The 27,246-nt window shown below is 39.6% G+C and overlaps 1 protein-coding gene across 11 annotated transcripts in view; it reads right to left on the minus strand.

The window, feature by feature from the left end:
* DCPH1 (damage control phosphatase 1) overlaps positions 1 to 27,246 on the minus strand; it is a 50,842-nt gene that overhangs the window by 22,669 nt on the left and 927 nt on the right. For 2 of the 11 annotated variants that reach the window (XM_074537744.1, XM_074537745.1), the window contains exons 2-5: positions 25,854 to 25,959; positions 25,078 to 25,319; positions 23,466 to 23,631; positions 19,387 to 22,482 (exon numbers count right to left, since the gene is read on the minus strand). In XM_074537744.1, the coding sequence (XP_074393845.1) occupies positions 21,715 to 22,482; positions 23,466 to 23,631; positions 25,078 to 25,112 (969 nt within the window). In that variant the 5' untranslated portion in view covers positions 25,113 to 25,319; positions 25,854 to 25,959 and the 3' untranslated portion in view covers positions 19,387 to 21,714. Of the gene's footprint in view, positions 1 to 2,944; positions 3,202 to 6,099; positions 6,232 to 9,638; positions 10,884 to 10,939; positions 10,989 to 14,509; positions 14,592 to 15,122; positions 15,757 to 19,386; positions 22,483 to 23,465; positions 23,632 to 25,077; positions 25,364 to 25,853; positions 25,960 to 26,928; positions 27,104 to 27,246 lie in introns of those variants that run through there. The other 9 variants (XM_074537746.1, XM_074537747.1, XM_074537749.1 and 6 more) reach the window with 8 other exon arrangements.

Below are 27,246 nucleotides of genomic sequence, written 5' to 3' on the forward strand. Positions count from 1 at the left end.
ACTTTTTGCCAGCAATTTCACTCAACAGGAGCCTATCACACAGATGCATATCCCACATGAAATGCATTCTTCAGCCTTAAGAGCAGGTGTCAGTTTGTAAATACTCTACAAGAACAACAACAAATAAATTAACAGTGAGTTTAATATAAACGTGGTTACATTCCTCCCCTTGCCAGGGACAACAATGGATCCAGCAAACAAGAAGCACCACAGTCTGATTCGGTAGGAAACACAGAAAACATCCTGCTCATGGTGCTGAAACACACATCACTTATGAAAAACTACAAACAAACAGGTTAGCAAAATCAGCCAACCAAACAGAGCTCAAAACAACCACTAGTGTAATCCAAATGACAACTCCAGCACCTCTCAGTAACACCCACGAGTGAGGTACTTAATGGAAGAGTGCAAGACATGGTAGATTGGTAGTGGTAAATTTGCAAGACAAGCTTCCATTTGAAAAACAAGGTTCTTTCTAAAGCAAGTTCCTCACTCTAGAATAAATCAAGACCTGAAATGTAACCAAATGCACGTCTAGAGCAAATATTTTACTGAAAATCATTTGCTTATCAAAGAGTGTAGCGCTATTGTCAGTTTTAAGGTGGGTCCAGTAGTAATTGCTGGACTCACTTTTTTCCGTGTCTGATTTCTTCCTCTCCCAGCTGGCAATCAGACAAAGCTTCATTCCATAACCAAAGAGCCCCACGAGACTCCAACAGGAGACACACAATGAGTGCAAACGCAGCACACTGAATGCTTATAAATCAGTAAGCAAAACAGACAGTCCATGAAAAGATTTAACACATAACCTTAGGAGGGGGATCAGCACAGCTGCTGAAACTGCTGCAAGGTGAAAGAGAGAGGCAGAATAAAGAGGGGAATGGAAAGCATTCATCACTGCTCTGGGCACTGTGAGGGCAGTTCCACATACTGCTGCATGGCACACACCGTGAGCCAAAGGAGCTCTGCCTTCTGCAGCAGACACTGTCCCTCAGAACACAAGCACCCTCACAGCTTCCTCACCTCTGGGCACCTTCCTTTCCTCTGCAGCCCCAACAAAACTAAACCATGAGATGATTGCTGAACTGTTGCGATGAGGAGGGATATATCAGAAGTGAAAAGGCACTAGGCTCAGACATGCCATATATGCATGCCTATATGTCAGAATATTATGTAAGATTGAGCACCCACAGCTGTTCTGTGGCTCTAAAAACTGAGGTATCCACTAACAAAACCATGCCTGCTGCTAAAAATAAAATACCTGAAGTACAAAACACTCATTTGATAACTTTACGAATAATCTAATTACCTGCAGTAGGGCCATAGAGGTGTGAGCACCTAGAAAATAGGCAATCAGGTAGAAAAAAGTAGAACACAGCTTTTTCACAGTTTTGCTAGCTCTTCAGAATTAATGAGCAAAGAGAAGGGAAGAAAAAAGAAGAAGAAAAAAGCTTTTGACAGTTCACACTCTAAAAATACCATGGCAATAGACATGTCGAGCAGAAAAGCACCATTTCCAATAGGAGAGGTGCACACCCTGGAAGCCAATCAGAGAATTAACCAAACATTTCTTACTGTATCCCCAAGGCACTTCATGTGCGCTGGCTTGCTCTTCCCTCTCATTAGTGGTTTTCAGTGAAAATCTTTTTTGAACACCTAATTAGGACAAGTCATGTGCCAGGCACTACCAGGGTGGCCAGAATAAGGGACCGGAATTCACTGAGTCAACACATTGGTTAGTGTGAAGTGACGCATGTAACCATCAGCTGAAGACAACAAAAAGCTTTGGAAGCAAACACTGCACATTCATGAGCAATCCAGCATGGTTGTTCCTTCCAAATGAGCAGAGTCACTATCCCTGTATCTCTTCTCGTTTGCCAGAAGTCCAGGGGCACACTCCAGGTGCACAGTGAACCAGAGCTGGGATTGGTAGAGGTGGAAATCAAGATTTTTTTTTTTTTTTTTGCTCACTTCTCTCTTGGAGCAGTCCCCTGATCACCACACACCAGCACAAACAGAACCGATTACACAAGTATTGTATGCCAAAGAGAGCAGCCAGGACTGCTCTGGGAGTGACAGCAGGTATTTATACCCATAAAATTGATTGTATCACTATAATGGCAGGCAAGTATGAAACACAGTATTCCAGAAGTTTTCTCCCAGTGAGTTAGGCAAGCAAATAGGATAGGAGGTTTTTCTTCCCTTTTCTTATTCTTCTTTTTCTTTTCCCTACCAGAAATAGCATTTTAAAGACTCTTAACAGCCATTATGTAAAACTGCACTCTTCAGGCAGGGTTTTTGGCAAATCAGCTGGTAATAAACAAGGGCACTGTAATGGTTTTCTCTAAGTTTTAAAATTACTTAATTATTCATTTTTAATGCATAAAATCTGGCAGAGCTGTGCCAAACACTGATTTGGGAAAGACAGGTGTCTGGTAAACACTCACCTTGCTCTGCTGAACACTCACTCCTTGCTCTGGACAATATTGATGGAGTCACAAACATTAGTCTGATAACGGGCAGAAAAATCCATTTAAAAAGTCCGGGTGTCTATTAAAAGGACTGACACTGATTTTGGAATTTAAGAGCTTAGAATATTTTCATACCAATCAATTTTGCTACAAGTCTCCATCCTACAGACACGAAACATGAGCAATTATGTAAAACTGACATATCAGTACTCTGATACACTATGCTAAGATCAGTGCAGTTAAAAGATATTATATTTTATAAGTTCAATGAGTTTCACCTTCAAACCTCTAGTATTGACTACCAACTCAAAACAAAATTCAAATTTCAACACCTTCCACACACTCAGGCACTGTAACAGAATTCAGAACTGCAATAAAATCTATCCACCATCTTATTTTTCTATATTAACAACTGTACCATTCCATCATCCCACCCAAAAAAAAAGTTGTTTCTAATCTCACATGGCTCTTACTTAAGTTCTGCACTTTTCTTATGGAGCTCCTCCTTCAGCTCCAAGTTTTCCTTACATGCCACCTGAGCTGCCAGCTCAGCCTGGTTTTTAGAAGCAGCGAGCATGCACAGCTCTTCCTCCATCTCCTGGATTTGTGTTTGCAAAGACAGGAGGCAAGACCTCAGTCTGGCATTGTTTTCCTTATGGCTTTCAGCTTCAGCCTTCAGCTCTTGAAAAGAAGCTTCTTTAGAGATCATGCTCGACCTGAGTTTAAGCAGCTATAGGTAGAAAAGGAGAAAATTAATGAAGAATAGTTTTCCCACCCTGAAATAATAAGACTGTATTATAAGCTTAGTAATGTGACAAGAAACACATTTCTATCACTACAAGACTGAGTAGAGGGACACAACTTTACTTTCACATGACTAGGAAAAAGCAATGGAAGAGGTTTGCAAAAACAAAAGCTACTGTTGGGTAACATGATACAACATTTCAAGATAACATCTTACAAGAAAATAAGTTTATTTACTAATTCAGAATTTGGGAAAAGTCTAACTTAAGTTCTGCTGCACAACCTTAACTCATGTCTCCTTTGTATCTGCATTACAGCAAAGTTATTAACAACACAATTCCCTCTTTTTTGCCTGCTGCCTGCCTGCTTCCAAATCTGGTTCTCAATTCCTCCGATAATCTAGAGCTGCAGGGAGTTGTAACAGCAAAGTATCCTGCTGTATGAGTGTGGGGCCTTTTAATGGCTTGAGGCATATTCAGAAGCAGCTAAATTTTTGGAGCATTGTGTGGTAGGCACCCTCTTCTCATCTTATGCAAATAGTTATTATTGTGTATGATAATCCATAGCTGTATTTACACAGAAACAGCAACAGAGCCTTTTAAGGAAAGGTAGGAGGACGAAAATCACCCTTAAATGTCAAAGACCTCTTACAGGGATGATGTTAGAGCTTTCCAAGAGCCCATGGAGTTCAGTAGATTTTTCTCTCTCTCTTTGTTAGAAATACCATTTTCCATAGAACTATTAGAAGCTTCTCTAGGCGACTGCACTTGAGGGACACTCAGCAGGCAAACAAAATTTCCATATGATTTTTTTTCTGTTATTAGGAACAAGTAATTTAAAGTGGACTTTTTTGTCACAAGAAGTGTTAAGGCATGTTTTAGCTTTCCTGACAATTCCAATTAAAAGCAGCAAGATGCAATTGGAGGGACTTCTGTCCTATCACATAAAATTAATGGGCAAATAAAATAGCCAAGTTAACTGTTCTTTATGGTGAATGACTGAACTTCTAAATTTTGGCAAACATTTTAAGGGAAAAAAATATTTAAGACATTGAACTACAATCCAGAACAACGGGAAATTCACTTCTCTGTTGGAGTCTTTCAGTATGACCCAAGATACTCAGAGAAATTTGAGAGCCAGCAGAACAGCAACTGCCTTGGAAAAGGGAGGTCCTGCTTCTCCTCTTCCCAGCCATGCATGCTGTCCTCTCCCTAGCTCTGTGTTTGTCTGACTCCCCTACAAACAACTTCAGTAACAATGAAAGAAAATAGTTCACTTCTTCTCTCGCAGAGGAGAAGGAGAATCCCAGAGCAGAGGCTAACACTGAGAAATCAGGTCGGAGGATCAGCCTTGCAGCAGCAGCACAGCCTTCAATAAGCTGATGCTTCACGTGCAAGCACAGCTTTATCAGACACTGGCGCAGCACTGAGTTCAAGAAAAGCAGCTTGGCTTTTTCCCAGGTTCATGGGCTTCATTTCCATACTCCATCCTCCTCTTAGTGCTAGAAAAAGCACTTATATGGCTACAAGGTGAAATAAGATTGGCAAACTGATCTGGCTAAAAAGCAACTCAGAAGGAAAGGAATTATTTCTCAATTGCATGGACACAGCAGAGCACTGTAGAAACTACACACACATCTGTGCTGGGACGAGGGGTGGGGCAGTGTGGGGAAGGAAATGAGCAGCTGAAGGAACAATAGCACTGCTTTGCTTGGCAGCTGGACCAAGCTATGGTATCTTAGAGTGTTCATAACCTTAAAATTTCTCTGTGGTTCAACTCCCCATGTGATATTTTTTCATCTGTCCATTGTCTTTGTGGTCAGCTCCAACAGCAGAAAAAGCAAGAATAATCCCATATCGTGAGTTTTACAGAGCACTCAGCAGAACAAGGCTGTGACCTCAGCTGGGTCATGAAGGTCTTTATTAACAAGAGCATGAACAGCTGCTTTTTTGACTATGCTTTTGCAAGCACTGTCTTGAAAAATCTATAAATCAGTCACACATTCTGGCAATAAAGTCATCCAACATTTCCAGTAATAAATTCTTCGTATGAGAACATTAGATTCTGTATAGATTCTTAAAATTTAAATTTAAGGCACTACTTCTAGATAAATGTTAAATGAAGGGGACCCCTGCACTAACTGCAGGATCAACTGACCAAATTAAACCTCAGCCAAAGGACACTTATGCCTGTAGTTCTGTATGTGAATTAATGTAAGCATTTCATGTCTTCTAAAGGCAAGTTTTACTCCACTTTAAAACTGACCAGTACCCACATTGCTGACTTAAATCAATTTTAACCAGTTATATGTTTAAAAAAATTGCTTACAGAAATAAGGCAGCTCTAAAGCTTATCCTATAATAAATCCTCTCCTTAGAAATATCATCTACAGAGCAGGAAGACAAAAAAGTACGTGTATGCGTTCTTCAGCCTCTCTAGCTGCAATCAACCTCATCAGCACAAACACAATCTCACTGGTGACGAAAGCAGAGCACATTTGGGGAGCTATAACTTGAATAGAAGGGAGACATGAGTAAAGATGAGCAGCTAGATCTTAACTCACCAGCAGGAAGAGAAGGATATCTATCTGAATATTTATATAACCACAATTTAATTAATTTTCAGGTCTAATATAAACATATTGCACTTAGATGATGATAAAAAGCTACACTGCTTCAAATCTCCCAAATACAAACTTATAATCAGTTCTTGATCACAGAAGGGAACAAAGTAAAAATCATGCAGACATTCTAAAACCAAAAATCCAAAAGTTCTGTAGGAAAAGCAAGTTTTGAACTTTCTGCAAGCTTTCTATTCTGTACATAAGGAAATTGCAAAATATCCTCAGGTTTGGAGAAGGATTTGAAATTATTTTTAGCTGTACCTCTGACTGGGCACAGTCATACTTCACTGAAAGCGCTGCAAGTTCACTTTGAGCAGTTTCAGCTGCAGCTCGATAATGATTCATCTGCTCTCTAGTGACAGGAATATCCAAAAGAACGTGATCATGACATTCCTGTGAAGACAGAATGAATACAAAACCTTTAGACATCACAGTTTTGGAACATTTCTGCTTCAGCGCTTTTTGTTTGATTAAGCTGCTCCAGGGCATTACTTGAAATGTTGCAGAGTATTATTCCTAGAGTAATACACGCTTACTGAAAGATAGGTTCAAGAGTTGCTTTTCTGTGAGTCTCCACCTTCATCTCCAAGTTCAGCAACCAACACCAGTGTTAAAGTAAGATGGTCCCCCTCAACAGTCCCATGACCTCCCACTGTTTTCACAGGAAATAGCTCTGTCTATTTCCAGCAGTTTCTATATATTCAGTAACATTCAAAAGGTCCCTTTTCTACAAACTCATCCAGTTACTCCTTCAACCTGTATAAACTTTAATCCAAAGGGAGTCCTCAGGGGTCTCTTATGCAAAGAATCACTTTGGGTTTTTAGACATCAGTTATACTGCACATCCCCTCATTTTTCCTTCAGAAGAAATCTTGAAAAAAAAAGCAATGGCTATCCATCTTCTCTGTGCCACTTATGATTTTTCAGATTTCCATCATATCTCACACCCACAGTCTCTCTAGCAGGCTGAAGAGCCCATGCCTATTCAGACACTTGTATCTGCTCCTCCAAGTCACTTTTTGGCTTGCCATTTGCTTTTTTACTTCTAACCTTTCAAGACTAGAGGTTCTTTTGAACTCCATCACTTGGACACAACTTCAGCTTCCTGACTGATCCCCATCTCATCCCCAGCCATCACCATAATGATTACCTTTCATTCTTTTTCAAGTCCTGATTCCATGGCAAGCACTGCCTCTGTCCCTCTAGTACAGTCTCCTTCACACCACTTGTACAACCCTTTAGCTGTACCCTTTAGATTCTACAGAAGGCTTTCTCCTTTTTGTGGTGTTCTGCTCTCCTGCAGTAGAGCAGAATTTCTTGGCCTTTGTTACTTAAGTCTTTCAAGATGAAAATTCGGACCTGAAGTCTTGGTAGAGTTTCATTAGACAGAACTTTTTTTCTTTTTCAATCAATAGTAGCAAAACCCGATGAAATGTAACCTCTTCAGAACACAACTAAGTTTAGGTTATGCTGGAAGCACACATGGCAGAGAACTGAACATGAGATTTGTTCTCCATCAGCTTTCACACAGACTGAAACAAAACTGCAATTCTGGTACATTTGGGTATGAATTACAAAATGCAAAACACCCCCAGATAATGACTGCTTTTGGAAAAAGGTACTGCAATGGAGACAAAGGCATCTCCTTTTCATGTTTACTACATCAGCATCAATTTTCAAGCTGAGATAAATTACAAGTTCAGCCCCTACCCATTCCAATAGGAAAAAAAACCCTGAAGAACTTTCCAATATGTGAACATCTAGTACAATAAGCATTTACCATGCAACACATAGAGAAATCCCTGAGGAATAAGGAAAAACTACTAGCTTAGACTGCAGCAGAAGATAAATCACCTTGGATTAGTTGCTATAATATCACCAGCTCTATTCTTTAATCTTTCCTCCCTGTGTTAGTTGACACTAGCTTAGACACATCGAGTTTAATTGCATTCATCTCCTTCAAAGACACTCAGCTGTGCTCTTCCACAAAGGAGTTGCCACTCTCATCAAGCCAGACTGACACACACAGAGAACTCATGGCCCCATAGAACACAGCACATTATCTTGGAGATAAAAGGGCTGCTAATTTTCTCAACACTTTATCACTGTTCTTAGGGAGGGAAGGAAAGCATGTTCCATCTCCTCGCTGCTTTTGTCTTACTTTTGCTTCACTCTGCTTATTTCACATGTACTACCACATGAATTTCTTTAGTGTAGAGGGCATTTTTCTCATTCTGTAATACACCAGAGCTGCAAAACCATGGATGGAGATTGCAAACAGTAACACTGGGCATGATGGTTATGTGTTATTACATTTGTAGTACTGCACGAATGTAGGTTTTTCCTTTTCTTCCCAAAAAACCCATAACTTATGACTTCACAGAAAGGAGTCTGTCTCAAAACTGGTGAAAAAAATACATTTCAGAGCATAGCTGAAGAAAAGAAGCCCCCATTCAGCAGCAATATTCAATGTAACAGCTTTAGAGCTGAAACTTCCAAAATCTAAGCATTTCATACAAATAAGATTTTTAAATTATGAACACTTTAAAGATGCAGCTGCACATCCAGAAGGATTTAAAAGAAGTTTAAATGAAGCCAGGTGCCAAAGTCAATGGGAATTCCTGTTCGACTCATCTAGAGTTTTAGTGAGATTTACAGAGGTAGATCTCTGCACCCTCCAGTGCCTTGGTGTCATGGTTTGAGCCTGGCACAGAGCCAGTGCCCCCCATGAAAATGCCTCACCCTGGTGTCTGCTGTGAGATGTGACCAGGAATAAGCAAAACAGGCTCCAACTTAAACATAAAGGACACTTTATTACTTAAACTACAGGAAAATAGGGAAAGACCATAAGGAAAAAGAAGAAAAGAATTGAAAACCTTACAAAACCACTTTCCTCCTCCCCACTCCCTGACTTTCTCAATCCAATACATTCTCTCAAAAAACACCAACTGCCCAGCCCGGCACGACACTTTAGTATACTCAAACTGCAGTTCATGAAGAGGAAAGGAGTCCTTCTTGTTCCATAGGCTTCCCCTGGAAACACACTGAAACCTCGGATGCTTCCTTGTCACTTCGGCACCGCCCGGGAAAAAAAAGTCCTTTTGCCGCTTGTGACATGTTCCTTCCATGCCCAGTGCTCTCACCACTGAGACATGGCCAGAGCTGCTTTTAGGGTTGTCTTTCAAGGATGCCTTGTCTCACTCCAAAAAGGCACAGTCTCTGCTTTTGGGACATCTGTCCCCCCCATATTTTTCCAACCCCCTGGGGCCGGGGGGTCCTCACGAATGAACCCTCCTGGTTTTGAGGCACTGCCTCCCCCTAAATGCAGTCTGTGTCACAGGAACAACTGAGTCCATGGCTACAAGAAAAAGTCCAGCCAAAAGGCCACTCCAAATCATCTCTCCCCATCCAATCATCTCCACATTCTTCAGGCCAGGTCCTTAGGTCCTTGTCTCATCTCATCTCCTATCTCCCTTCTTATTCAGCTTCGAGGAGGATTAGCATTTTTGCAAGGCCCCAATCATGCAAGAAAGGGTTAAAAGTTTTCAGTCTCTGTCGGTCCCGGAGCGACTCCCACGCACGCTGCCCACACGCTGCCGCTCCGGCCGGGCAGTCTTCCTCCCCCCTTCTCCTCCTGGGCGGCTGCTATCACATTCAGACGCCGGCTCTCCTCTCTCTCTCTCTCTCTCCGGGGGGGGGGGGGGGGGGCTGGCTGCCCGAGGGCTGACTCTCTGGGATCTTCCACCCTTCCATCCTCGAAGCCCCCTCAACCCCCATCTCTGTCCAGGCCCCGGGCCTACCGCATGGCGGCCCCTCCCCCGCCCAGCAGCAAGGCTGGACGGGGGAAGAGATCTGACTTCTTCGCCGACGATGTCCAAAAGAGGGAGTGCCAAGGGCAGTGCCCTGCTTTTAACCCCTGTGTATTCTCGGAGGTGTGTCCAAACCCCACTGGCTACACCGGGTGCCAGTCTCAAACCCAAAACCTTCATTGGTTTGACCACAGCTTCCCAGAATTCCCACTCCTTCCTGGTCAAACCACCACACTTGGTAAATATAAAACTAATCATGGTGGCACTACCCTAGGAAAGTTGGTATTATCATCATACTTTTAGCAGGAAATATGCATGCTTTAAAATTAATAGTTTTCTATGTTTCTGTGGGTTGCTATCAGCCAATCACAAATCTGATCTTTAATCAGACTTATCAGACAACTCAGTTAAATTGGCATGACTTTACTATAGGGGTAAAATTTGTCATGCAGATGTGGAACTTTTCTATCTGTGGAAAAAAATCAGATTTTTAATGCTTCATGAGTATTATGTAATCTATACTGATTTTTGTTAGGAAAATAGAATTAATGAAGTGTTACAAGAATTAGAGAGAGTAGACAGAAGAAGTCTTAATATATTAACACTTAATCAGCTCTAAATAACCTAGGTTTTGGGTGTTTCTCCCACTCACATTATTAATTTTTTTGATCTCTTTCCACTTACCTGCAAGAAAATGAAGCTTTCATCTAAGTTGATATGCTAAACAAAAGCTAAGCCTATATTTACAACACTTAAGAGCAATATCTACTCAGACCTTCAGATTTATTAGTAATAGGTGTTCTTCAGAAGATCAACAATGTATGGTGATTTTTGGTATTGCTGACCATTTTTGTTTTGGTTTTGACTTTTTTACCAAATAACTGCCTTTATCTGCCAGCTTTTAGTTGAAAAGCTTCATTTGATTCAGAAACAACAAAACTACAGCAGCATTCAGTAGTTTTATACCTATCCATGTACTTTGACATCAGCCAACTGTTAAAGTCACTCACTCCCATTCTGCTTTTGGCAGTTTCGCTTTTATTTCCTGCTGTATTTCCTATTTCAGTGCTGCCAAATGCACTACCACTGCCATTGCCTGCACACAGCCCAGACCCCTTTCCCAAAACATATCATTTTTAAAAACCTTTTTTGAAACTGAAAGCCCCCAGTAGGCATTTAAACACCCATCACCACCCTGAATGACTTGTCAATGCCCTGCCACAGACTGTGCTCAGGGCAGGGATTTCTTCTTCCCACTCCCAAAGCACCAAAACACATCAGGGTTGACATACCAAAAATGATGACTCACGAACCTTTGTTGACTTCATTCTTCCTTTATTTCTACAGAACAAATAGGGGGAAGAGGGGGAAAAAGGTTGAAAAACAATGATTTAATACAATGGCATATGACATTATTTTTTCACTGATATGCTTTACTAAACTGTATCATAAGTTACCATCAGCAAAGTTGGGCATGAAAGCAGAACACCATGGGAGAGTTTCTCACAACTATTTCACAACTATTTCTCTAGTAGCCTATTAGCTCTGATTGTCTCCACAGTATTCAAACACACATCTAACCAAAGCAGGCACCTTCACGTTGGTTTGTCCAGGATATATTCACCAGTTCAGCTACACAGGCAGCCTTCATGCAGTGACTGCTTCCTTTGCCACTGCTTTCCAGGTGCTCCAAGTTTTTATTTCACCTCTCCTTTTGTCCTGCACCTCTTCTATACTGATACATTTTAAAAGGATCTGAGCGATAACAGAGGATCCATCTTAACTGAAATGCATCTTTTCTTCCCCCTCAGATTTTAAGGTAATCAGTGGGTCTTTTTTACCTACATATTTGTATAGAAACTGGTACAGTGGTTGTACTCAGTGAGCTATTCAATTATTTTTATAAACCCCAGTGTCATAACTTTATGACTAATAATTTTCATATTCTGAAATCAAACAAAATGAGATATCCCAACTCTGCAATGTTTTTTCTTAAGACAATGAATATTCATGAGTGTATATGTGCATAAAATTGTTTTAACTTCTGAAAATACAATGCAACGGCAGATTATTATTATTATTATTATTATTATTATTATTATTATTATTATTATTATTATTATTATTATTATTATTATTATTATTATTTGTTGCAACCAGAAAGGTGACATCCAGCATGAAATACTTGAAAGAATGGGTAGTTGAAAAATTTTCCCACTTGACTGCTGCAGATTTTTCTTGGTAGCAGCCAGCCAGCATGCACATCTGTCGAAGGATCTCCACACACATCACCTCAGAAAAGCACAAAGCTACAAACAGCAATGAGCATGAGAAGATTCAGACACTATTCCACAGTGACTCAGATTTTTCTAACATCTACAAAAACAGACTAAAATGAATCACACATAACTGATGAGGCTGGAAAAGACTTTTGAGAACATCAAGTCCGACCTATGACAAACACCGCTGTGTCAAACAATCACTGAGTGTCACGTCCAGCCTTTCCTTAAACACCTCCAGGGACGGTGACTCCATCACCTCCCTGGGCAGCCCATTCCAATGTCCAACCATCCTTTCTGTAAAGGAATTCTTCTAAATGCCCAACCTAAAACCTCCCCTGGCAGAGCTAACAACTGTGTCCTCTTGTCCTGTCACTGGTTAGCTGGAATAGCCCAACTCCCTGACTAGAGTAACTTCAGGAGGTGGAAAAAAATGGGTTTACAAGTTAACCGTCTTGTATGTATATTTTGGAGCTTCTTTATAGGTAATACTTTGCCCCAATTTGCCTATCAGGGATCTCAAAATTATATATTAACATAAATGAAAATTTGCAAGTAATATTTCACAACTATTTCAGATCTGTCACTTGCTCTTGCACATTATAAAGTGCCAGAAACACCCAAATACTTTAGATTAGTATCCACAAAGTAAAATCCTATTTCCCCATGTTGATTCCTTCTTGTAACTAAGCCAACTCACTGCCTGAAGTAGTTTTTTTCTTATTGTTATATACCAATGGAGTTTTTCTTCATTAGTGTAATCTTCTAGAAACATGTAAAACTAACTTAAGTGTTTTCAGCAGCGCAAATAAATTACCAAAGAGATTTTCTAAATTCCTTTCAGAAGGGTACTGCTCAGCTCTACTCTCCTCCCCTTGCAGTAATCATTGAAAGGTATTACTGAAAAGATAAAAATCACTCCTGCTGTTCATTGGCCTCAAAGAGGCCAATTTCGAGCTTGATTGATGGGCCCAAAGGAGAGCTTCATTACAAGCAAAATTTTAGTTTTACCTGCTGCTACTACTACAAGAAGCAGTTAAAGCATTTCCATCTTTTGTTTTTCTCTTAGGATGAGATGACTTTGCATCTAAATATAACAAATGTATTTAATGTGATGAAAGACAACAGTCATCTGAAGGCAATTAGAGAGATACATCACCTACTCTAAACATTACTTAACGTGCTTTCTGGTTGACTTCATCCTTTGTCTGTATGGACAAATTAAGGAATTTGGAACTCCCCTGACACTTTCTCTCACAGCTTTTCCAAAATTATTAACAAGGAGCTGCTGTGTTTATTCCCTAAATAATAAAAAGGGTAATTGCTAAGATAAGATTAAGTGCTTATGCAGGGATTTGTGCAAACAAATTGTTCTACTGTTTTTACTTTATCAATGCTAAATAGAGTTAAATAACTTCTGTAACAGAACTACTTAAATGGTAGCTTTAAAAAACAGACCATCATGCACTGCCAACAGCTGCAATTTTCCTATAATGCCTACTATACTTTACTGCAGTCAACAAAATGAAAATATTTTAGAAATACTTAATTATATTGGCATATACACAACTAAAAACTGATTAGTGCTGTAGTTTGATTTAGCAATTGTAGCTTACATTTTATAAACATGTAATTTTTAGCGTGTTTTTGAGTCCCAAAATCAACACACCAACTATTTGACTTCTGGTTGGTTAAAATGTGGAGCAGGTTACCATAAACTCTGTCACTAAGCAGTGCTAGCAAAAAGTTTGTAATTGAGTCATAACAGTTGTATTTAATTTAATGGTGGTTTTTTGCCACCACAAACTACCAAAATTCTGTATTTTTTTGTCTCAGAACAATATATCTTCATTAAAAAATTGATGTTCAACTAAATGAACTGCTCACACAAATAAATTGTTTACCCTTTGGAACACAAAACTGTTACAAGGTTCCTATTATATCTTTAGTACAAGGGTTTGATCCCTCTAAGCAATATCCTCTAGTGTCTCCCTTAAATTCACATCAAAGCCAGCAAACCCCTTTCAAAGGAGGAAGAGATGCAAAGAAGAAATTCATAGATAACTATAAATTCCTGCTCTGTGAAAGCTACTCCCTTCTGCAGCACTTAGTAAGAAAAATCTTTCTGGCCTTGAACCGCAAAGATAAGCTATAATGATCAGCTGGGGTTCATGGGGCTTCAGTCGCACCACGCACGGACCACCGGGCACAACTCTGCACCTGCGGGAGCTCTGCTTTGGGGTTGGGGCTTTTTGTTTGGTTCGGGGTTTGGTTTGTTTGTTTGGGGTTTGGTTTGTTTGTTTGGGGTTTTTTTGGGGGGTGGGGGAAGGGGTTTCGGGCGATGGTGTTAAAAGGCGAGATTAAATTGAATGTTGCAAAGATGACTTGCAAAGGGGGGGTTACAGCCAGCCTGGGGTTACAGTCAGCCTCTACAGCAACACCGACAGAAAGGGGGGTAGGAAAGGGAGCATATTTCCAAAATGGGGGCTTTATTCCCTAATAGAGGAACTGCCACAAAACCCCCAGGCCCTAACCAGACCAACAACCCTCTCGGCCCTTTCTGCTCGCCCCGTGCCCGGTTACCGCGGTTCCGCCGCGCCGCTGCCCCCGCCAGCCCGGAGCCGCTCCCGGCCGCAGCCGCGGCCCTGGCAACGCAGCCCGGGGGAAGGACCGAGGGCGGCCCTGCCTGGGAACAGGGGGACAGGGCTCGGTGGCTGCGAGTGAGCAGTCTGCACAAGGGGAAGCTCGCAGAAACGGCGGGGTTTGTTGTTTTTGTTTGTTTGTTTTCACTTCAAATAACCATTTAGCTGAGAATACTTGCTCGCGTTTTCATTTAAAAATAAAAAGTCAGAAGAGGCGAGCAGAGCAGATGGCACCTGAGCAGCGGCTCCTGTTACCGAGCCAGGGTTTCCTTCTCCCCCAGAACCTGCCAAGGCAGCACCCCCGCAAAAGCAGCCTGCCTCGATGGCTGCTGAACTGCCTGCAGCCGATAGAGCACCTCCTCCTCTTCCTTCTCACCTTTCATCCAAATAACGTGGATACAAATGGGAAGAGAGGAACTGAAGGTTGCAGTAAAAGTTAGATCTGTGGGTGCTTGGGAGCTGCACATCATTTTCTCTGGAGACCCTGTGAGCTTTAATCAGCCTCTGGGGACAGTGCCATCACACACCATTTCTGTACTCAAAAAATACCTTACCTTTCTCAGGAACGCTGATCTAATCATGTTTTCCAGAGAGGAAATTGAAGAAGCTAGGATAGTATTATTTTTTCCTGTCCTTGTCCCTGTGTGCCTGCTACCATTTCACTGCTGTTGCCGAGGACACAGAAACCCCCAAGCAGAGAGGGGGGTTTGCTGGCATGGATCATGCTGCTCCTGGGTAACCTCATTCTGCAATCCCAATCTATTAAGTATTTTTGACGGGTTAAATTTGTACTAGGCAGTCAGAGGAAATCTGGCACATGTTTTACTATCCACTGCAAATTTGAACAAAAATATCATCTTGGATTTGTCCAGCATTTGACTACAGCCTAATCCATCCTACTACTGGAGTGGTGTGCAGATGCAGGAGTAAATGCTTGTGAAACTTTGTCTGAACTCTCCTGAGCATGTGCTCAAGCACACTTCCCCATCTCCAGTCCTGCAGTGCCACAGCTGGGTCGGGAGTTACACTTCAGCAGCTTCTACACCCTTGGTGATGGGGAGGGAGTGCTTATGCAGCTCTATGCCACACATCTCAAGTTATTTGCTCTTAAAAAAACACACTTTATTCTGATGAATAATGATAGAGTATAAAGAGTATATAGCATATAAAATAAGAGTAACAAGAAAATAGACAAAAAAAAAAGGATGAAGTAGAAATGTCATGTAACACACTGAAAAAGAGCAGGTGCAACACGCATTCTTCAAGCCATTTGACTGAGAAAAAAACTACCTTATTGCAAAATGCTCACACTTTAAAATGCTTTACCCTTGTTTGCTAGTATTTAAAAGAAGAGTTCTCAAAATAATTTCATGCTTCTTTTTCCTTAATAGGGAGAGGAAATAATTTAGGAAGGGTTAATTTGGGATTTTTACTTCTAAATAATTTCAAGGAGTCATTTTCATTAATCAAATTCTTCATGCTGTGTTTCATAAAATACATGGAAAGGATGTTCTCAGCCTTTCTGAGCAAATCTCCTGAATGTAAGGACCTAATAAAGCCACACCAATTTTTGAAAGAAAAAATAATTTAAAAATTACGACAAACTTTCCCTTCCATGAAAATGCTCAGTGTTGAGAAAAGATGCTAAAATTGATGGGTGTTATGAAACCCCAATTCCAGCACCCAGTACATTCAAAAATGTACCAGCTGATATTCTGCAGGTGTCTAAATGAGAATGGATGTGTAAAATTTATTTCAAAACCAAAAGTCACATGATGATGTCCCGGGGATCTGCAATCTTCTGAAGGAAATAACCTGGTTTTACCTCCCTGGACTTCCCCCCCTGGATAAAGGGAGCGGTGAAAGTGCAATGCACATTTGGGGGAACTAATCAGGCTTGGGAAAGAAGTGGGAATCTGTGTAAGGGAAAGCTGCTGGTGCTAATGTATTAGGCTGTTTTCAGTTTGAGGAACTTAAACCAGACACCAAGTCCTTGGAAAGTCTAAACTCAACCCATGCAGCTATTTTGCAAATCCACTCTATATGGATCTCAGGTTTCCATATATGTATGAAAACTCCCTGATTTGCCCCAAGCAGGGTAGTTCCTGATAATGCTTCCATCACAATCCAGCAAAGCAGCAGCAAAACTTCCAAGGCCCAATCTAACATCATGGATGCAGACAAAGCTGTGTATCCAATACATGACAAAAGCACTCAAGTGTAGCTCTAACTCAGGATCGCCTGAAAACAAGACTACAACCAACCATGGAAAAATGGCCCTTCACTGCAAGTTGTACACCCTTGTCAGTGTGGAGGAATTTACCTGTCTCCTAATTCCCTAACCTTAGCCCAGGGGCACACACACTCCTTCAGTGCTCCTTCAGGACCCAAACCCTTTTTCCTGAATGGTTCTGCCTTTTACATAGGTCCTAGACTAAAATTAACAATTATATGTGTATATAAATCATCTAGGACCAGAACTCGGCGCACTTCCTCTCCTATGACAATTAACGATATTTTTTTGGGAAGTGGGAGTCAAGAGATGAAACCTATTCCAAATGCAACTGCATGAAATGCATCATCAGTCCCTTTATCAGAGTCACTTGGAAGGCATCAGCCTTACCATGGTAGTGTGAGACCAATCAATTAGTCAACATTAAGAAAGCAAATTAAAAATGATGTATCTTACCTCAGCTTTTAATCTGTTCCTTCATTAGACTTGGAAGAAGTAAGCAGAATCCCGGGAAAAATAAATTTCTACAAGGATGAAAATTTTTCTTCACAGGGAGTTTGAAAGATTATCATTATGTCACATACTGAAAAGTGATACAACAGAAGCAGCACACAAGTACTGAATATGTTTATTCACTCTTAAGTTATCATAAGAGGACATTTTATATTTCTTTCACAGTGGAAACAAGGCCAGATGAACTAAACCTCAAAAAAGCACTGTAAATAAAAACCCTTCTCACAACATGTCTGAAGAATTCACAACTGCAAAGTTGAGGCAGAATGTGGATTAATCCACAAACTAATTCGTAATTCATGTAAAAATACATGTAAATGGACATTTTATTTTCAGGCTGTTAGAAACAGAAGTATATCAGCAAGAATAAAAATGTACAGAAGTTTTCAAAACCTTTTTTAGGGAAAAAAAAACATAACAGAAGCAAACAAGAAAACATAAACAGTCCTTGTTATAGGATGTTTTCCCTCACATGTGTTCTGCCACTAGCACATGAAAAAGAAAAGGACCACTTTAACCAGCACATTCTCAGTTTTATTTTAAAATCCTTAGATAAGTGTTAGGTGAATTTCAACTTACATTTTGCTTTAAATAAAAATAATTATAAGCTTTTGTTCTGTAATTTTAAGTAAACAGAAAGCTGGTAAGCAAACAAACTTTAGTGAAAAAAACCCAACAGTTCTGTACAAGATTCCATTTTGGAATTTTTATTTTAGACACAATTAAGGGTTTCTTTTTAGATTAAAACCATTTCATAGAGTAATTTTCATGCAACAGAGTAAAATTTTTTCCTATGCTGTTTGACAGCACAGGAGATAAATGTTCACATGGAACAAGCTGTAACCATGAATGCAAATAACACAACTTTAAAGAAACTGTTTCAACAACAACAGTTAGGGTTTATGGGACATTAACAAAGTGTGTAAACCAAAGTGTTTTGGAAATATTTTAGTTACAGTATGAGTAACACCAAATATTTCCATTTCTGCTGGAACACATGAAGCACCTATCACTTCTGGAAGTGACTCTGGAAATGACATCATCAGCTGCACCAACCTTAGTAAGTACCAGATACATTGAAGAGATACGCAAACATTTTTAAGGTTTTCAAATTTTAACAGTACAAGGAGCGTAAAAATTAGAAAATTCCTTATTATTGTCCTGTCTTGTTACAGAAGAATGTTTTATGATACCTATCGCTTGCATCTGTATCTTTCAAAACCTCATTCGATAAATACACTTTAGAGGTTTATGCATAAGATCCATTTCCTAAGAAAAAAATTCAGGAACTAAGACCTGAATTACTTTATATTAGTTTCCCCAGCCACTGAAATAGTATAACAATGTCTGACTTCCACAAAATTATATCATTTATTTCAATATTCTTACAATCTTCTACACATACAATCAACTTATTTTTCACATCAAGCAATTTATTTTAAGAAACCTTATATACATAAGAAATTATTGTAGATATCTCACAGGATAACTTACCAATGTTAAGGATGGTGTACTGCCTTTCACTGTGCCTGTGGCATTATGTTCCTTCTATTTCCTCAACAATGAAAGACATCATCAAACTGACTTACAAATACAGTTGCTCAAAAGTTAAAAGACAAAAAATAAAAAGTAGAAAACATTTTGTTGTGGTCTTCAGAATTACTGAAAACGCCTTTGGCTTTTGCCATAAATATTCCAATGGCATATGAAATGAAAATCTCAAAAATTTGAATGTACAGATCAAATGTGTACATTCTCCTGAGTTATGCTGTAGAAGCATTTTGGGCAATCAGTTGTAACACACATGGATAGAAGGAACTTTCAAGTTAAAAAAAAAGTTATATTACAGCACATGCTAGTTTTCAAACACATGCTTCAGGTTATGTTTTTACATTCCACCTAAATGCAAAAGGTTCACGTTGGCATTTAATGAAGCTGTATTACAAAAGGTAATTAACACTGAATAACTACAAAAGAGCTTCCTATTTTTAAGTAAACTGTAGCAAACCCATCAGAAAAGCACTGTGCCTCACTGGAATATGTCTTCACAACTTTGTTGTGTCATGGGAGACTGTAACACTGCATTACAGCAATACTGATGTTCTTTTTTTTTTTTTCATACAATCAATCAAAATTTTACAAAAATATAGCCAACCAACAAACATAAAAGTATGCTGCATATTTAGTTCTGCCTAGACATAGCACTTCGCAATTACAGCTATAGAAGTCAAGCATTTGGAAGTTATGGCTGTACATTCCTTACACAGCCACATAGTCACACTGTATTACCACATAAACTTCTCTTTGTGAGGGGCAAAAGATGTAAATGCACTTTTAATCAACAGCAGAACAGAGAGATTTTTTTTTCAGTATGACATCATGTCATACATTAGCTTTCACATGCTAAGCTAGGAATTACATGTGTTGTAGTAATTTTCATGACTCAGTAATGCTGAGCTAACACGACTGCATCTCCTAATTGATATTTGGATTTTGTAGGACTGTATTTGTCATTAGTTCATATTATTAATTTACCCCAATCTGCACTGTGAGTTCCCAGAAGTAACAGCATGAAAGCAACCTGGGCACAGGGACACATTAACAACCAGCAAAAAATGAAATGAAGTTTCTTAGCATGTGTAAGGATTGTGTAAGAGGCAAGTCTATTTGTCAAGGGTGGCCTCAACAGACTTTCTCTCCTTGTTCATTATATTCCTTTAAACCTCTCCAGCAATTAAGTCAGCACTTTACAAACAATCTGAGCACGGGCAAAGCAGATTCCGTCCCCAGCTGCTCTCTGAGCAAGGTATGATGTTCTCATTCCACATATTCCACAACTTCCATCTCTCTGTTCTTGACCCAAAGTTGTTGCTTCAAAATGCATTTCAAACAAGCTAACAGCATTTTCAAAGATGAGACACTGAGGCTCCAGTGCACAGATTCATCCTGTCGTTTACATATTTGATCAAAGCACTAAAGCTGGAGCTGTTGAGCTCTCTCCAGTCAGAAACATTCAGCAGTCTGACCTTCAGCCTTCTTGACTAGATTTTTCATTTCTACAGTTCAATCAGGTGCCTAAGGATGAGGATTAATTCACCCTGTAGGAGTGCTAAGCCAAAGATACAAAGGAGATAAGAGCAGTAAACCCAGGCCTCAAAATTATAACCTTCCCTACAACAGCCTCATGAAATTCCTTGCATCTTTGTTTTTGAATACTTGACCTTGGAACCTTAAAATACCCTTTCATATTTAGGAAGAAGAAAATAAACACAAATGATCAAAGTCATCAGCATTTGGAATATATTTATCCACTGTATAGATCTTTGTTGTATGAACATAACAAGCAGCAGCTTTTGAGACCAGGGTAGAAGAGTAGAAATGAGCACCTAACAACTCCAGTTAACAGGAACTTGTATGGCATATGCTTCTCTACCCTGTACTCCTCAGTGCAAATGGGGCTGTATATCCTCCCTAAAAATTAAGGCATCCTTCTTAAAACAACCAAACAAAAACCCCCAAATGAATACATTTGAAAAACAGAGAATTACCACAACAGAAGGAAGCAGCAGTGCTTGAACCTCATACATACTCTGCTGACAGGCCACCTGCAGATCAAGTCTGCATTAAATCTGAAGTCCAGTTAATGAAACTGCTTGGGTTTCATTATTATTTTTTTGTTTGGAGAGGCTTTTCTATGTGCTTCCTTTTTGGTAGAGCTTTGTAAATAAACAGTATCTTCAATATTCTTAAAATGAGATTGTCCTTTCTCCCACTAATCTTCCTACCAGATGGGACAACTCTCCCACAGGCAAACTGGCTAGCAACACTCACTTGTGCTTTAAGATTGAAATTCAATTTTCAATTCTACATGAATGTTTACAAGCTGCAACCCAGTAACTTATTCCTTAATGTAGCGCAAACTATCCTCAAAACATCAAAAGAATCTGTCTGTAATTAACTTCTGAATTCTCTAAAATCCTAACTTTCATGCAATGCATGAAACGACATGGAGTGCATATTATTCCAAAATAAGTAAATTCATGCTAATGTGGCACTGGGGTAATTGTTTCCGAAGCAAATTTTTCACTTGTAAAGCTTTCACTCATTAAACTCACTGATGAAGAAAAAATATTATGGACAACTAAATATTCATCTTAAAGATCTGCTGGCATTGGACAAGAGGAAAACAAAATGTATTGAAATGCAGATTGAATTACGTATACGAAGACCGTTTATAAATATTTGCACAACATTAAAGTCTTCCACAGGACAAAACCAACAAATCACTTGGGATGAAAAAGTGCAAACAAAAAAGAATCCTTACTGAAGCCAAGCATGGAACAGAGAAAATAATTAAAGTCAGACTTAATGTCTCTTTCAGAATATTACAAATCATTTAACTAGAGACCAGCATCAAACTGAATTACTCCATACTTTCCACTTACCATCCACTCAGGTTCAGAAGCCTGAATTTGCTCACCTTGTCCAGGTTTCAGGCCAACCTGAGTGTCACATTTCAATGTTCTCAAACTACAGAGAGGCGCAGGATGAAACTTATTCAAGGCTTGATTAAACGGGACAGTGTATTCCCATTTTCTATCTCCTGTCAATTTTCTATAGTTTAGATCACCTTTGAAGAGAAGCAAGTTTGACTTCTGTAGCTCAGCATACAAGTCAGGAGCAACTTCACTCATATTGGAAAAATCATGTGGTAAAGTCCAAAACATGTGGTCAAGGAAAACCCAAACTCCCTTTTTCAAATTGCCCTCCCAGTTTACCCCACATCTAGACATCCACATATGATTAGCTGACCCCAGTTGTCTAATTGTCCAGTTAAAATCATGTTTTGTGGTATCTGATACATACCATGGAATACTTTTTCCATGAAAATAGACTTCATCAGCCAGCTTTGACAACAACAAGAAATCAGCCAACACAAGATCACTTACAAGTTCAAATCCAGCATTATCCAGGATTATGTCAACTCTAACATTACTTCTTTCTGTTCCATTTTTTTTGGCATTTACAAGTAGTGACCAAACTTTTTCCATATCATCCACTAAGATGTAAGGTACCATGTTTTCCAGGGATTGCAAAGGACTAGATTTCTGAGAGCTGTCTTCACCAGCTGAAAAAGAAAGGTCACACTTATTGCCCCACAATGACACCTAGAAGGAAAAAGAAAAATAAGAAAAAATTACTAAGTCTCACTGTAGTTACAATCTCAACTTCACATACACTGAAGATTTTGTTCCCTTGTTTTTGTAAGGTAATAAAGGCTCTAACTCCAAATATTTTTCCAAGCTTTAATAAAACTCAACTTCTTGTACAGGTATCTCAACAGAGAAAAGATTTTGTGGAAGAAACCAAACAAAGCTCTGTATTTATACAAGCATCAAAAGTGACAAAGATGGAAGATTTAGATCAGCGTAAACACATTGATCACAAAGCTCAAAACAGAAATAATCTCCACACTGCAATTCCAAAAAATATCAGTGGTAACACAGGAAAAGGAATAAAAAAAAAAAAGCAGATTTATATTTTTATTGCATGCCAAATAAATATTTTAGATACATGTATTTTAAGTACTCACTAATGGGCCCTTTGTGAAGATTCACCAAATACTTGGAGTACACTGTTGCCAGCTACTGGACTTATTTGTAATCCTACAATACTTTGGGGTTTCTACCCAAAGGCACTGTATTCCAAGAATAATGCTGTTAAAAAGCTTTTAAACCATTTCTGACCCAGACTGACTTCTAATTTTTTCTCCAAAGTCTAAAATCATTTAAACTGACAACTAAAATTAACTGCTTTAAGAAATAATAGGTAAATATCAAAAAGGTCATCTGGAATTTGACTTATAATGTTTAAGAGAAATTGGTTTTGAAGCAAGAATTGCTGAGTTTTCATATACACAATGAAGACCAACAGTTAATAAAAAAGCATTGCATTTAAAACAAGTACCCAAAATATAAATATTTTCAGAATAGCCACAATACAGTAGGGCTATCAGGATTTCATCACATTTCATCACAAAAGATCTATATTTTAATTCTCATATGAAGTTCAAATTCTTTATAACCTCAAATTCTTGTTTGTTTCATAGGAGAGAAATTTTCAGTTTTTGTGGTAAGCACTATCAGTTTACCTGCAATAGCTTAAAAAGCTCCTCCTGAAGTTGCTTTTCATCTAGGTCCTTGATGTTCTTAAGAAGTTCCTGAAAGTAAGTGCATAAGGCAATAATAGCTTCTTGGGATTCAAAGAAATTTTGAGCCTTTCCTTCCTTAAATACGTCAAAGTTGTCAATAGGTGGGCTAAAAAGAGAAGAACAAATATGTTGACATATTTCCCACATTCTTCATTACAGCACATGCAAAGGAAGTTCAAAGGTCAGCCTCTTTAGACTGTACTGCAGGTCTTAATTAGATTTTCCACTTCTAATTTGTCATACTAGATTTTCATATATCTCCATAACAGCCTAATATTGCATTTTGCTAAAACAGACACTATGCAAGGCATCTTAATATAGCAATATATTCTGAAAGTGAACAAGTATTCAATCACAAAAACTCTGGGAACTGCACAGACAGTGACCATTTTGAACTCCAATCTTCAGACAAGAGATTTAAAACTGTAACATACAAGTGAGCTAAGGTCAAGGAAAGCTGGCCTGGTTTAAATGTGTTACTGTGTGCTGGAGTGTACTTCCCATACCAAATTCTCATCCAGTTAGGAAGATATTCCTATGAAAGTCTTAACTGGAATTCTGGAAAATTGCCATGACAAATGACAATGTTGTAATATATAAAAATTATAGGCCAACCTATTATGAGACATATTTGCATGATGACCTTTTAACAAATGACTGAACTTCCATCCAAGCATATGCTTAAGAGCAACTAAACAATGGAGATCAAGAAAGTTAAAAGTTAAAAATGAAAAGTGTCTGCTCAGCTTTTTAAGTGCAATCCAGGAGATCAGCCCCGTATTTGAAGCTTTTGGTTCAAGAGTTCAGATTACTCAACATACCAGTGGAAACTGAGTCCCATTATTGTGTTTGCATCTCCACAACACTAAGGGTAAAATCCGGTGCTCGGGGAGCTTTCAAATTTTTTTGGCAGCAATGGGATCTTAAACTGTTCATTCCTACCCCATGACGTTGTACTGGCACGTCTCCATGGTACCAGCACAACAAGTTTTTCCTGCCCAGTTATTTTTAACCAGTATCAGCTCCCGAAGTTCGATGCAACACATGGGCTGCAAGCACTGCTGTAACTAAGAACCTGGTGTAGAATGAACAACAGGGGCTCCTTAAGATGGGTCTACTGCTATAATAAACAATTCTCAAATGGTAACTTCAGATTGCAAGCAGCACGTTAGAATTCCCAACAGATTTGTGGCTCTCATATTCTGTGTTTAATGCTGAAGAGAAAATTCTAGACCAACAAACCTCGTAGAAATGCTACATGGGTTTCATATCTCAATTTACATTAGTCTGCAAAATCAAACTGTACGGTCAAGCTCAAGAGTTTTCATGTAGACCAACTACCAAAACTGAAGCATCAAGGAAGCTTCAAATTCTGCTAAATATAATAAGTAAAGGTATTAATTTTAAATCTGATGTGTAAGCTGGGGAAAAAGCAGTATGGCAAAAGCTTAAGATCTTCCTTTATCTTTCTCCTCAGCTGTCTTTTTCCCAAAATAAAAATAGGAAAGAGCAATGTTTTGTGAAGTAATATACCAAGCCAGCAAATACTTACTTCTGTGCTAATGCTGCATGAATTCTTCTATACATGTAACACTCTACGTACAGCCAAGGGGACTGAAACCAACTTGGTTCTCCATTTCCATTTGGTAAATTTCGTTGGTAGTCCAGGTATTTGTTCCACAGCGCAGCATCGGGCAACTCATCTTCCAAAGGGGTCACTGGCTTATCTGTTTGCAGCTCATTCCGCAGTTTGGAGAGGAAAGATATGGCTCTCTTCTCTGCTTCAACACCCTTCTGAAAAAGTGGAGAACAAAAGTTCCTATTCTGTACCTTTATTCCTGTAAAGACACAGATCAACTGTTCATGGAATGTGCAAAGTTTTAATTGCCATATGAGAGTCCCTCACAAATCACAGCTTGATTAAACGAAATATATTTTGGTGAATAAAGCTCATTTCAGATCCAAGATCCTAAAATGAATTCCACAGGGGACTTCTTTTCAGATTGGACTTTTTGCTAATTAGAGGTGACAAGACTGTTGAAACACAGTCATGTTCAGAAGGTGTTACTGTCTATCAAACACTGCATCAACACAAAAACCCAAGTAAGTGATGCAGTTGCATAAGTGACAGATCAGAAGCAAAAGGTTAGACAGAAAGGTGTGTCACAGAACTAATCAAAAATAGCTACTAGAAAGAAATTATTTTTTTTTAAAAATCAGACAAAAGGATTGAGACAAACAAGCCTCACCAATAAAAACAAGGCAGAGAAAATGTCTCAAGGGCTAGTGGGGAATAAGCATCAGGGGAAATAGGGACCTCACTCTTACCTCACCATGTTCTTCAAAAAATTCATTTTTATGTCGATGCAAAGTATCAATAACTTTTGTGAGGATCTGGGGAAGTCTGTCTTTAATCGTAAAATATGCATAGGATCTGAAAAAGAGAGGATCAGTATTTTATTATTGCAGCAAAGGATGAAATTGCTTCAATTTTTAAAAACAAATGCAAGCTCTTTGTACTACTTTGGACTGGGGTAGAGTTCATTTTCTTCACAGTAGCTGATATGGGGGTTGTGTTTTAGATTTGTGCTGGAGACAGTGCGAACAACACAGGGATGTTTTCCTTATTGCTGCGTAGGGTTTGCACAGAGCCAAGGCCTTTTGTGCCTCACCCCACCCCACCAGCGAGCAGGCTGAGGGTGCACAGGGTGTTGGGAGGGGACACAGCCAGGACAGCTGGCCCTAACTAACCCAGAGGCTATTCCAGACCACATGGTGTCATGCTCAGTGGTGGAAATCAGGGGGAAAAGTTGGCCAGGGAGCCACTGCCTAGGCATCTGTAAGTTCATGGTGAGCAATTGCTTTCCTTTGCCTTACTTGGTTTTCTTGGGTTCTATTCATCTTTGCTCTTTTCATTACGATTTATTCTCATTTCAATTATTAAACTGCTCTCAACGCCCAAGCTTCCTCATTTTTACCCTTGTCATTCACTTCTCTCCACCCCGCTGAGCTATGTGATGCTTTGCTGCCAGCTGGGGTTATAACACAACATTTTGTATTAAAAATCACTTGATGTGCCCTTAGAGCAGTGGACAGCAAAAAAAAAAAAGAAAAAAAAAACCAAAACCAAAACGAAAAAGATTTTAAACTGGTCAGGTTCTTGTGCTTACTTTTGCAGAAGATGATAAACAGTAGCCTTTTCAAGGAAGAAAAAGCTGTATGACTGGCCCTGACATACCAGCAAAAAATTGCACTTAATTCTAGGCCAAAACGCGACCTCTATTGCTAAGATACCGAGATGCAAAACCTGGGAAATGTAAAACTAAAAGCACAGATATCTGCTCGAATTTTATCACGTATCTCATCAACAAGAAAAGCCGGCTCCATTATATACTTGATTTACATTTTCTCCAACCGCTCTTTATGTACGAGGACAACGAGCAGGACGCGGCCAGCCGCACAGAGCGCACACCGGCCCGCAGGACGATTTTCACTGTGACATTTCTATGCACCGGGTGGAGCCGCGGAGCCGGGCAGCAGCACGGGCAGCCCGGCAAGGGGAGCCCGGCACCGCCGCCGACCCCCCCTCACGGCCGGGCCGGGCCGGGCCGGTGACTGCGGCCACAGCGCCGCCTACAGGCCCCGCCGCCGCCGGCGCTGCTGTCCCCGCCCGCCTCCCCGGGCCAAGAGCCGCCCCCGGCCCCACCCGGCGCCCGAAAAC

Source organism: Zonotrichia albicollis, chromosome 3 (genome assembly GCF_047830755.1).
Source record: "Zonotrichia albicollis isolate bZonAlb1 chromosome 3, bZonAlb1.hap1, whole genome shotgun sequence".
Taxonomy (NCBI): Eukaryota; Metazoa; Chordata; class Aves; order Passeriformes; family Passerellidae; genus Zonotrichia; species Zonotrichia albicollis.